The sequence below is a fragment of the Ceratosolen solmsi genome, unplaced genomic scaffold (genome assembly GCF_000503995.2).
Source record: "Ceratosolen solmsi marchali unplaced genomic scaffold, CerSol_1.0 scaffold10, whole genome shotgun sequence".
NCBI classification, from domain to species: Eukaryota; Metazoa; Arthropoda; class Insecta; order Hymenoptera; family Agaonidae; genus Ceratosolen; species Ceratosolen solmsi.
In genome coordinates, this window is record NW_011948412.1 from 21,632,465 (window position 1) to 21,645,563 (window position 13,099).

At 25.5% G+C, this 13,099-nt stretch overlaps 2 protein-coding genes across 2 annotated transcripts; one reads left to right on the forward strand and one right to left on the reverse strand.

Annotated features, from left to right (window-relative positions):
• Window positions 1–4,432: 4,432 nt before the first annotated feature.
• On the forward strand, window positions 4,433–7,001 carry Pdhb (Pyruvate dehydrogenase E1 beta subunit). Its single transcript, XM_011499483.1, has 6 exons — window positions 4,433–4,561; window positions 4,676–4,738; window positions 5,367–5,573; window positions 5,771–5,986; window positions 6,059–6,473; window positions 6,753–7,001. The coding sequence occupies exons 1-6, from the start codon at window positions 4,553–4,555 to the stop codon at window positions 6,902–6,904; spliced, it is 1,062 nt and encodes a 353-aa protein (XP_011497785.1). The 5' UTR covers window positions 4,433–4,552; the 3' UTR covers window positions 6,905–7,001.
• A 416-nt stretch (window positions 7,002–7,417) lies between these two features.
• Fibp (acidic fibroblast growth factor intracellular-binding protein) lies at window positions 7,418–9,584 on the reverse strand. Its single transcript, XM_011499495.1, has 6 exons — window positions 9,290–9,584; window positions 8,950–9,151; window positions 8,622–8,849; window positions 8,332–8,559; window positions 7,983–8,237; window positions 7,418–7,736 (listed from the first exon to the last, which is right to left on the reverse strand). The coding sequence occupies exons 1-6, from the start codon at window positions 9,372–9,374 to the stop codon at window positions 7,658–7,660; spliced, it is 1,077 nt and encodes a 358-aa protein (XP_011497797.1). The 5' UTR covers window positions 9,375–9,584; the 3' UTR covers window positions 7,418–7,657.
• Window positions 9,585–13,099: the final 3,515 nt, after the last annotated feature.

The following is a 13,099-nucleotide window of genomic DNA, read 5'->3' on the forward strand; positions in this document are numbered from 1 at the left end:
CAATTAGCATTAATTTTATTTAAATTATTTAATTTAATTTATTTATTTATTTCTATTAAATATTAATTGTTTTGTTATCTATTATTTAATGAATTGAAACGGAATGTTCAAATATTTTTTTAAGATATCTGTTTCAAAGAACTTTTTCAAGAACACATTTCATTAGAATTTATTGATTCTAAGTTATTGATATAAAATTGTCGTGCATCTACACAACAGCAATTGATAATGTTATCTTATAAATAATGTATTTGATAATTTATGTCAATTCGCAAAAAAAAAAAACAATAAAAACTAATACTTTACAAACTATTACTTCATACAAATAAAAGCGAATGAAGATTGCGAAATGGGAAGAAAAATAATGCAAGTGTGTTTAAACTAAATAAACACTGTTAAAATCCGAGCTTTTGCGAAATATTTACTTTTACGATGTCTAAAAGACGTGTGTCCTATTTGAAATTAAAATAGTACATCTTACATAAAAGAGACTAATATTTAATGTTTTTCAAACCGATATTTTCGTATAGTTCAATAAATTATATTTATTGTCTTCCTTCCATTTTTGTTTAAAAATTTTTCAGCAATCATACTGCTGTAAAGAAAATGAATTTTTGCGTTACTGATTTCGCATGCGCAATAAAAAAGATACAAAAAAAATGAATAATCATATAAGTAAATATTTTTTAAATAATAAATCAATCGTTAATGTTTTCTATTTATTATATTATCGATTTATTATATTTGAATATATTTATTTACTTTCTTAATGTTGTTCATTATACAATATAGTTTAGGCGCATTCATAAATCGATAAAGAAAGAAACTTACGATAATAAGGTGTTCTTAGAGAAAATCTATCCTAATTCGTTATTTGACCTACGAGAGTTACTAAAGAAAAACTTGTTTGAAAACTCTGCTTTGCCGTTGAGAAAAGCCTTGAAATAGCTGTTCTTATTTCTTATACGTGAGCGTTCGACATAATGACCTGAAATTGATGTATTAAAGAGCGATGATGTCCATGGCATGCATTGCAATTTTGTCTTTAATGGTAATTTTGCAGTGGATGTGGCTCAAGATGATTACTCGAGCTGTGCTCTCGGGATAATGAATTATAATAATTATTAGATAATGTTAGCGGAAATTTGGTATAAGCATGCTGTTTTATAAGAAAAATAATTTATGAATAAAATGATAATTTAAATAATATTAAACAATAGGGATTTACCGATACAAAAAGTTATTAAATTTAATTCAAACAAGTAACTTACACGTAGAGAAAGATAACAAGGAAGGTCTTCTTACAGTTGATCAATGTAGTTGAATATATATACATGCACACGATTATGCATTTAATTTATTAATTTTTTTTTTTTAAATTGTAGGGAAGTCTTTTAATAATTGTATAACTTTCTTGATCCTTTTATAAAAATTAAATTAAAATTTAGTTTAATATTTAAAAGGAAGCATTATAAATCGGATAAAACGGATACATTATAAATAATATTTAATATTTGATTTATCATTCTGTGAATGTATGCATCTATTAATTAAAGTTGACGGTACTTATCGCAAAAAATTTGGTTATAGGTGAATTTGAAAATTATTTTCTTAATGTCCGTAAATATTATTGATTCCTTCACTACCAATAAATATATTGTGAAATAATATGATTAACAAAATATTTAATATCAAGGAATTTTAAATAAATTTTGTTTTTTTTTTAAAATAAGATTGTAGTGTAAATAAAAATATTTTTAAAGTGAAAATTTTTATTAGTAGTATTTGGATTCATTTTATTAGTAGATAAATTTTTATTACAAGTATTTTTATTAGTAGTCGATTTGAAACGAAATTTTAATTAACATTCAAAATAATTGTTATTTGATTGTAATTGGCATTTGTTTGCGCACGTCGATTTTCTATACCAAATATAGATACTTTTATGTTGTTGGCACACGAGCGTAAAATCTTCTAACCACTTGCTTAAAAGTCTTCCGCCATTTTTGCGATTGAACTGTGGTGTAACGTGAGTCGCAGATCAAATCTACCCATGAGTGCAAACTTAAACTCATGAGAAAAGTGCAAAATATGTGTATTGAAATAGAAGATTAAGCGCATTAGTGCATGCTTGAATTACCTTTGGAAAATAGAAGAGGTCGAGGTCAAAAATCCGAGTCAACAAATATTTTTAACCATGTACATTATTTATAAAGTAACATGAAATCAAGATAAATAGGGATAGGAATTTGACACTATTTTAATAGCATTTCGCATTTAGTAATTAGTAAAAACAATTTTAAAGAGTATACTAAAAGTAAACAACGTGTTCGTGGAAAGAATCAATGACTGGATATGATTCATTCATAGAACTCTCTACGATCTCTATTAAATATTGGACTTTGCAATCCAACTTCGCATTTCGTCCAAAAATACTGTTACAATGACATATATTATAATGGTTCCAATGAAATCGTTGTTGTAAATTTTTAAAGTAGTGTATTATAGAGGGGTTATGTATAGTGGTATCTACATGCTTTGTTTATTTAAATATAATCTTTATTAATTAAATACTTAAGGATATATATAAAATGCAAGGAATATTTTAAAAATATTTAATTTTGCATAAGTATACACGTATTTGACGTCATCCGCAAGATCCTCTAAGTCTTCATTGAACTATGACGATTACAGTATAGAATACTATTAATAGGATTGGATTATAGAATAATCATAATGGTATATTATAATGATGTACTTCATTAATATACAAGTAAATTATATTGTAAAACTATAGTATGCTTGATAAGTTCGTTTACCACCTACGAATTATTTTTGTGCAAATTGATACAATTTTCAAATAAACTTATATTCATTCGAAGTGGTTACTTTATTATATTTGCTTTCGTACAATATTCAAGCGATTTATACAAATATATTTATACATAATCGTTAATATGATAAATTATTTCTAAAATTGAATCATTTCAATTTTATTAATTTTATTTTACATTAACTTTTACATTATTTTACAATTTTCCATTAACTTTATTTAATTGTTAACTTTATTATAAAATTTACATTTACAATTTATGGATAATGAAGTTTTAAGAAAATGTCTCTACACTGATTGAACCGAGAAAGAAAAATAAAATTAGTGGAGATAAGTTTTGAATATTAATATTTGCAATTTAAAGAATTACGAATCAAATAGTAAGTATATTAAAAAAAAATTATTTAAAACATGTTTACACTAATGATATGATAATGATAATTTAACATTATTCATAAAAGCAATGGTCTGTTAACATTAAACATTAATTTAGTTAATTAGCAATTTATTTCTTGTAAAATTTTAATTAAGTTTTCTATGATATATTCTACAAATATATTTTTGCATATCTTCGTCATCTACATATACATCTGCGACGATAAAAATATCAAATATTTATTAATTATTGATTCATTGATGTAATTATATAATTATCTGCTATCTGATACGTAATATGGATAAAATATGAGAAGGTGCCATTTTGTAAAATCTTATAATCGTTAAATTATGTTTAGGAAATCAGAGTGAATACATTCATGTTAAAGTGAGCTGAAAAAATCAATGAATAATATTTAATACTACAATTTTAATAGATAAATTTTATTTTTTAGCGAAATTCTCTCAAATCAAATACAATATTAATAATTTATAAATTGATTTAATTCGTTAAGCTTCATTGGTTATAGACCGTTTATAGATTATTATTATATCATAAAAAAGGCCAATAAAAGTAAAATTTTTAATGCAGTTTCCTAAAATGATATTGTATGCGTTACACAGTACTTTTGTTTGGTATAAAATTATATATATAATGCACATCATATTTATTTTTACGTTTAAATAGATATTCATTTTATTATTCATATTTTAATCAGAAGCCTTTATAAATATCATTAAAAATAGTCAATATGATTGAAAGTTTATAAATGCGATCGTATAAATTGATATAATACCTTGCATGTAAAATTATAAATTAGCTCGACTGAATCTATACTTTCAGTTTGTTTATTATACATTAGATATAATTATAGAGTAGATTTCAGCGCAATCGATATTCTTTGCAAAATGTAAAGTAAATATATAAATATAGGTATTATAAAGAAATAATGATTAGAAAATTTTATTTTATTTCAAAATTAGTACTTAATTTCTAAAGTACAAGATGTGAGGGTCAATAATTTGATTAATAGTAGCTTTTTTCGTGGCATGATCTATCAACCGGTAGTTTTTGGTAACGGAAGATCTAGTAGGTGGCGGCACTAGCCCAAAGTGGGCTAATTTATCTGGTCACCAATCACTCCGCGGTACTCGTGAAGACGTCGGCGACGACGACGTCGCACGTACTCCCTTGTGCGCGGTTAACTTCATTTTTTTCGTGCTCGCCTTCCATACGTACCTGCAACGAAAAGGCCTCAAGATTTTGCTCCACGCAAGTGAAACGAGGAGGCGAGTAGCGAGTATCAGGGGAATTATCAGACGACATTTTATAATCGACGAAAAATGTTTGCGGTACAGTAGAAAAAACCAGCGATCACGTGATCGCGTGCCGTGCCTTTTTTGTTAGATTGAATTTCATTTGTTCTTTCTTTCTTACACTTTTAAATGGTTATTATTTATTTGCAGAGTGTTGTCAGGAGTGTCACGAGGCGTTCGTTCTCAACGTCCAGATGGGCAGCTGCACAGCAGGTTATTTTCTTTTTTTTCATATAGCTGTACACGACTTTTCTGCTCGTGGACAGAAACACATAACCTCCAGCTGCAAACTTATGTGGTCCCCTCATTTTATTTTATACTGTAGATTTTTTAATTTACGTAGGATTTTAAGTCGGATCTTATGAATTATTAATAAAATATTTTGTCCAGTGTATTTAATAGCTTTTTTAACTTGACGGTCATTTATTATTTTATTCTAAATGCTTTTTATTGAAGGGCGTTGAAAGGTCACTTATTTTTACATCATTATTTTTATTTTATGAATGGAAATTATCTTTTTTATTATGCTTAAAAACAAATTTCACTTTGTAATTTAGATACACCTTCTCGCTTTGGTTATTATTTTCATTAAATTGCTTATAAAACGAAATATTGGATTTAATATTATTTAATTACTTTAATTAAAATTATTATGCTGTAGTAATTTTTTTATATTGAACATATGATTACATTTATTTATAAATAACAATATATTTATTATTATTTAAAATGTTCAAATTGAATATTATTATTGGAAGAAATAGATAAAATAAGCAACAATTCGAAAATTTAAATTAGTAATTTCTTAAAATGTTAATTATATCTTTTATTGTTGTTTTAGATGACAGTAAGAGATGCATTAAATTCTGCCATAGATGAAGAGATGCAGAGGGATGATAGAGTTTTTATTATGGGTGAAGAAGTAGCTTTGTATGATGGAGCTTACAAAGTTTCCCGAGGTCTTTTGAAAAAATATGGAGAGAACCGAGTTATTGATACGCCTATTACTGAAGCTGGCTTTTGTGGTATGGCAGTTGGTGCAGCTATGGTAAGATAAAATTTGATTTAAATGTCATTTGAATCATAAAATTTTATTTGGATTTATAAGGAAGTACTCAATACTAGTAGTGGTATTAATAAAATTGAATAGTTTCAATAAATTATTCAATAATATTTAAAAGCAACAGTATTTTACTATTAATTCTATAAAAAAATTAATCAAAAAATTTTATTTTATTGTTTTAGGGTGGCTTAAGACCAATTTGCGAATTTATGACATTTAATTTTGCAATGCAAGCAATTGATCAAATAATTAATTCTGCTGCCAAAACCTATTATATGTCTGCAGGGAAAATTAATGTTCCCATAGTTTTTCGTGGACCAAATGGGGCAGCCGCTGGTGTAGCAGCTCAACATTCACAATGCTATGGTGCTTGGTTTGCTCATTGTCCAGGTTTAAAGGTATTATTAGTATTTACTAAATAAATATAAATACCGTGACTGAAGAATATAATAAATATTTGTAATTTTAAGGTTGTCTCTCCATACAATAGCGAAGATTGTAAGGGTTTACTTAAGGCTGCCATTCGAGATCCTGATCCAGTTGTATTTTTAGAGAATGAACTACTTTATGGTGTTCAGTATCCTATGTCTGATGAAGCACTAACAAAAGATTTCGTCCTGCCTATTGGAAAGGCAAAAGTTGAACGTGTTGGTAAGCATATAACACTGGTAGCACATTCCAAAGCAGTTGAATTAGCACTGGAAGCTGCTAATGAATTGGCTGGTAAGGGTATAGAAGCAGAAGTTATAAATCTTAGATCATTAAGGCCACTTGACATGGATACTATTGCTCAATCAGTTGTTAAAACTAATCATCTTATTAGTATTGAGCAAGGTTGGCCTCAATGTGGTATTGGTGCTGAAATTTCTGCAAGAATTATGGAAAGTAAGTAAATTGAATATTTTTAATGTTTGAAACCAGATAATTGTAATTATTGTTAAATTAGATACTTAAATTACATTTGAACAAATTTTTGCATTACTATTTCTGAAATACTTAAAAAAATGAGTATTATTAATATAATTGCTATAGTAGCTGTTACCAATAAAAAAAGAAATGAAATAATAAATTGAAATTAAAATAACTAATAATGAAATATTTATTTTTTGTATTTGAAGTTCAACTCTATGTACATAATTTATATAAATAAATGTTACATTTCAGGTGAAGCCTTTTATTATCTCGAATCGCCAGTAATTCGTATAACAGGTGTAGATACACCTATGCCTTACGCTAAAAGCTTAGAACAAAAAGCATTGCCAGTACCATCAGATATAGTTGATGTGACAAACAGATTACTTGGACTTTCACAGTAATCATAATATGGTGCAATTTTAGGAACAATCATCCTTCATTATTTTAAACTCACCCCTTTATTTGAAATCAATCCTTTTAATTAATTCTTTAGATACGTTTTATTCCTTGTGTTTTTATCCACAAATCACTTGTGTCTTCTACAGCCTTGTACAAACTTAATAATCAACAAATGAAGAGACTAATCGTTCAAATAACGAACGTTTTTAGAACTATTTTTAATTTATGTAACAAATAATAGATCAACTAGACATGGTATCCTTTACAGGATGTCAATATTATAAATTTTATTTTTAAGTAATTTGGTCATTTGATATTAAAATTGATCAACATTACTTGACCAATATTTACAAACTGAATGTTCCTTTAGCAGTAAAAGAGGTTTTAATAGTTTACATGTCAAGTACTCTAATGATTATTCAATTATATCAACGAAAGTTCAAATTATATTAAATTTCAAACGTATTATTTTTTGAATATGTAATAGAATTTCTTATTGAAATAAGTATTTTTTAAAATAATACAGTGAGAATATTTTCATTTATCAATAATCGTTGTAAAAATGAATAAAACTATCGAAACGGACAACGCAATGCAACATCATGCTGCACTTGTTTAATAATTATTTATTAAAGAAAAGAATAAATTGTAATATACATATCTTAAGTATTATATTTAATTATTTATTATAATCCTTTAAATTATAAGGTTTCTACGGTTTCCTTTTCCTCGTCTATTTTATCCGTATCTTTTAGTCATGTATGATACATACGCAACAAACAACTTGTCAAGACTTTCATATAACGATCAAAAGCATCTCTCAATTCGTTTTCTCTGTTAAAGAAAAATTTTATAATAAATAATTTGTTTTTCAATTTAAATTATAAATAGACAAACACAAAAGTGATATTGTAGTTATTATTATTTAAAATGTATTTACTATAGTTTTATATATAAGTACGATTTAATTGAAAAGAATAATTATCTTTCCATAATATTGATAATTTGAGTTCCATGATTAATCATTTTCGCTTTAAGAAGTTAAATTTTTATAATATAAAAGTATTGAATCTTTAATACCTTAAAACATCCATATCAAGAGCACATTGAGTAAATGTTCCAAGAAAATTTCGAAGATCAGTATGTGACCAATTGACTTGACGCCATGGTTCAATGCATCTCTCTACTAATTCAAGGAAAAAAAATCTTAATTCTCTAGTACGGTGTAAATTACAAGCAATACCAATTATAGCTCTTGAATAAGTTCTGAAGTTTAAATCTAATTCTTGATATATTCGTTCTAATAACATTGGCTTTAATTTTATGCAAACTAAACTGAAATTAATACGAATTAATTAATTAAAGTATAAAATACTGTAAAATGTATGAAAATATAAAATTAGTATAAATTAATTTAAATAGTACTTACTGTTTATGATGCTTTTCATTTTCTAAGAGAATTCTACATTCTGGTAATTCAAGAAGAAATTCTCTATCAAGATCTGTATCAAAATACTCCGAACCTGTGAATTGGTACGTCCAAAGTGACATCATACAATTAGCACAGTGATATAGATCAGGGAAAGTCAAAAATTGTAACTTTCTTTTATTCATCTCAAATCGAAGACATATGATAAATACTACAGCAGCGTATCTCCTATGAAATAAAAGAATATTGATAATAATAAATAGCTATTACATAGTATTTTTGATACATACTTAGCTAATTCTTCGGGAAGTAAAAAATGCTGCTTAATATTTGTGACTAACGAACCAGGTAGGTCCTCTACAGCTTTAAATACTCTTTTTACATTGTCAAATTGTCTACGACAACTCTTTAAACTAACTCCAGTCTTTTCTCCAACTTCTTCTATATCTTTTCTATTTTTCGAAGTAAGTTTTTTACCAACGAGTTCTCTAGCTACATTATCATTAAATTCATAATACCTAACAATTTAATATACAAATGAACTTCATACAAATTTATAATATTAATACATATTAATTAATTGAAAAATACTAAGAGATATATAAAAAGAATTCCTACATTTCAATTAACATTTGACTAGTTTGTGGTTCAATTTGAAATGCTAACTGTTCGCTAGCAAGTTTAGTTGGTGAATGCAATAGCTTCTCAAGAAGTGAATAAGTACGATAATGGTCCAAAATATCTGAAGCAACCAATTCAACTGGTGCATTTGTTTGTTGACAAATTCCTCTTTGCTGCAAAATGCTAACTGCATCGCTGGCTGTTTTTCAATTAAATGGATTAAAATTCTTTATGAATTCATAATTAAAAAAAATGTAAAAAATATCTATTTTAATGAGCTAAATATTATAGTGATTAAGCATATTATTATGTTTTAAAAATATTATAATCAACTCACATGAATAACCATCAACCCAAAGTTGATAAACCTCAGGATCGACAAGCGTATAATTACTAATAAATACATCAACTTCCGAGAGCATGATTAGGTTAAGGTTTGCTACTTTATACGTATTTCAGTGAAATTTCTTTTATTAAATGCATTGTACTTATTAAATTGTAACCATAACACAATTTTGAGAATCCTGAGCATGAATTTAGAGAATACCGTTTCAAATAAATTATTATTTCAGTAAGTATATTATTTATTGATTTGAACGTACTCAAAACTCATTTGCAAAATGTACAGCAGACGCGATAGTTTTCCTATTGCGCGCGTTTCAAGGTAAGTTATTTAAAGTTTCAGGATAAAAATATCCATATACTAGACGTTCATGCTTTTAAGATTATCTCATATTTAAATATGTTGTTGAACCAAGGATAATAATAAATTTGAGTAATAATTCGATTTTTTATACAGAAATATCTGAAGAATTCATGAATGTTGTGCTTAAGAATTTGTGTGTCTATACTAGTATTGTAATTTTTTTCGAATGACAGTTAATTTGCAATAAAAGTTTTTCAAAGGTACGTTATTTAATTAAATTATTATTTAATTTTATTTTTTATACATATAGGTATAAATATATACAATAGGTAATATATATATATATATATATATATATATATATATATTCTACTGAAAAATAACAACTTTAATTATACATATTTATACAAATAGCTAGAAATCCTGTCTGAAATACCTTTTTCATCGCACTTATGAAATTTCATTGTTTTTTTAATAGAAGCAATAATAGTAAAGTAGTTTTGATAGTAGAATAGTATTATAATGTAATTTTACTATATACTAATAGAAATACTGGACCGTTTCGTTTTAGATTACCATGTCTATCTCAAACGACAACTAAGTGAGTGCGATGACTATTGTACCGATAATAATTCCAATGCATTGTGCGAATCTTGTGATAATGATTAATGCATTCCATTTACCACAAGATAACAAAGGTTGAGATTACAGTGGTTCATTTTGCACACTATTGATGATGTTTAAAAAAATTAAAACAATGATAATATATGAAGTGGCTTATTCTATCGATATTAAATTACCCAATATAACAATGTACATATTTTTTGCGATTAAAACTTGGTTTCATTATCATACAAAGTTTATTTATCAAAATTTCATCATTATTTTAAATAAAATAAAGCATTATATTTACTTTAAAATAGTTTATCTTTTTATTCAAGTGATACAGTAATTGTATAAATGTGTCTACCGACTGTGAATTGTTAAGCTTTGTAAGGTCACTACGATGTTACGTGGTTCTATACATAACTATTTCAGCATAGTATTTTATCTCTGTTCAAGCATTATTTACATTTTTTCACTACAATCTCATGCTTAATTAAAGTAATCATTGGACTTTGGAATAATGAGTTTGCAATATGAATAAAATTTCAAGTGATATTTAGAAATTTTATGACACGCTAATTCCAGATATTTCTTAAACTTTTACCGTTAAACTTCAATAATATGATTAGATATTTATTACTGATATTAAAATATACAATATATTGAGAATATTAGATAATATTTTTAAAACTATCTTATTGAACTTTTGCAAAAATTTCAGCAGTGAATAATAAAAAATGATAACATTAAATACATTTTTCATATATTTTTTTATTTTTATTTATATTTATTTTTTTGTACATTATATTTTTAAAAATAAGTGAAGTAATTTAACAATATTTAATTCTCCACACTAATTTAATTGGCTATTTTAATTGATAAATACTTATTAACTAGAATTCACTTATAGTGATATAATTATTTTTATCAAACAATTGCAGAAATTGCACTTTTGCTCATAAGACTTACGAACCCATCTTGAGCGATTGTAAAAGCACCACTACTATTATCATACATTACATATTACATACACGAAACATACATTTTTAAATAATCGGTTATTTTCATTGTATTGCCTAAGCTTACAAATTCAAACTGAGCTTTATTAGTAACGATATTCTTTTCATTAATCGTGATTATGACGTACGAAAAATTTGTTCTAGTTGCATGGTTTTCCCCGTGAAAAAAATTTATGAAAAAAACTATTTTTTTTTTCATTGAACAATGCTATATCACGACGAAGAACAAATGAAATGAAATTATAATAGTACATACAGGGCGTTAAAAAAATGGATGCTATAGGAGGATACAAAATGCTCGCATTTCTAGCCAGTAAAATAAACATCAATTATTCTCATCTTACATGCGTACATTCATTCGCTATTTTAAGTGAAACACTATTTATTGACAATCTGCACTGTTAGACTTTACCACTAACTCTACTATTAAAGTAACTTCATTACTTGAGACGTGTAGCTCATCAAATTCTTTAAATAGTGAATCCAATGGCGCAGTAAATTATTATACGCTTTCGAAACTAACTATAATAATAAAATAAACTTCATTTCTAGGTAAATATACATTTTTAAGTAATACAAATAATTATATTAAATAATAAAGAATTTTTAGGAATAAAAAGTTGCAAATTTATAAACAGATATTTTTTACAGATAAATTTTTTGCGATATGTATCAGTATAGATGATATTGAATTAGTCGATACACAATTATGTAAGTGAGAAGGTGATCAATTATGACGACTAGAATTCTTAATTTACAGAAGATTGTAAATAGCTGCATCGTCATACAAAGTATATGTATACATATTATTATTTACATTATATACAATTGTATATGATTGTTGATATTTATTTATTGATCACATAGAATCACATCCACCCAGAATTGCGTACACACACATAGATATTTACGCGCGCACACATAGATATTCACACGCACATATATATACAAAGGTTTTAAAATAGAGGAAATTAAATATTATATATTTGTACATGGTCAAACATGATTTTAAATGCTAATAAAATGAATTTTTTTAAATGTTTACGTTTGTTTCTTAAAAAAAAAGCAAAAAACAAAAATTTAGATTACTACAAATAACATTTACTGCAAATTATTATAACATAAATAATATTGTCACATTTAATGACGAATATTTATATTTTATATTACGATTATTATTAAAATATATTATTCAAAGTTTTATTGACACATTAAATATAAAAATTCATCTTATGTGGATTCAAAAAAAATACTGATTTGGTTCGGGACACAGGAAATTTATCAATGATTTTCTTCTTTAAATCATTAACAAAATTTTCAAACAGTAAAATTTATTGCCTTTATATACATATGATTAGAACATGATAGGAGAATAATATTTATAGTAATAGTATATTGATTTTGTAAAATGTTAATAGCATTATAGATAATCATTGATAATTTCTATGAATGTAAGCGAACTGTTATTTGTTATTTGAGTATATATATGTCCCTTTCATTTGTTCAATTATCTACATGTATCAAGAATGTGTAAATGTAATCTTGAAAATGGTTTATGAATGAAAGCAAATAAAAAAATTAAAAAAATGAGAAATCATGAAAATGAATTCCTCTACAGTGTAACCTTGCTCATGTATTCTTACAGGAAGAGACTAAACATTCAAAAATATATTACAGCAAACATCATCAGTAATCGAATAAAGTATAATAATTTATATTGTATTTAAAAATTTATAGTATACTTTTCATATTTAATATTTCTAATTTTATCTTTAATAATATAGTATCAATTCCAATTTCAACAATTTTTATTTATAATTTAATAAATGTAGAATAATAATTTTATATTATTCTGAAGTATAAAATAAATGTCAAA

Excerpts from the sequence above, each read along its gene's own strand:
- Fibp (XM_011499495.1), bottom strand. The coding sequence starts at position 9,374 with ATGCTCTCGGAAGTTGATGTATTTATTAGTAATTATACGCTTGTCGAT. Across the intron at positions 8,850-8,949 it reads AGTCAAATGTTAATTGAAAT|GTATTATGAATTTAATGATA; the intron begins GTAGGAATTCTT and ends TTAAATTGTTAG. Across the intron at positions 8,238-8,331 it reads AATGAAAAGCATCATAAACA|TTTAGTTTGCATAAAATTAA; the intron begins GTAAGTACTATT and ends TATTAATTTCAG.
- Pdhb (XM_011499483.1), top strand. Across the intron at positions 5,574-5,770 it reads TGGCAGTTGGTGCAGCTATG|GGTGGCTTAAGACCAATTTG; the intron begins GTAAGATAAAAT and ends TTATTGTTTTAG. Across the intron at positions 5,987-6,058 it reads CTCATTGTCCAGGTTTAAAG|GTTGTCTCTCCATACAATAG; the intron begins GTATTATTAGTA and ends TGTAATTTTAAG.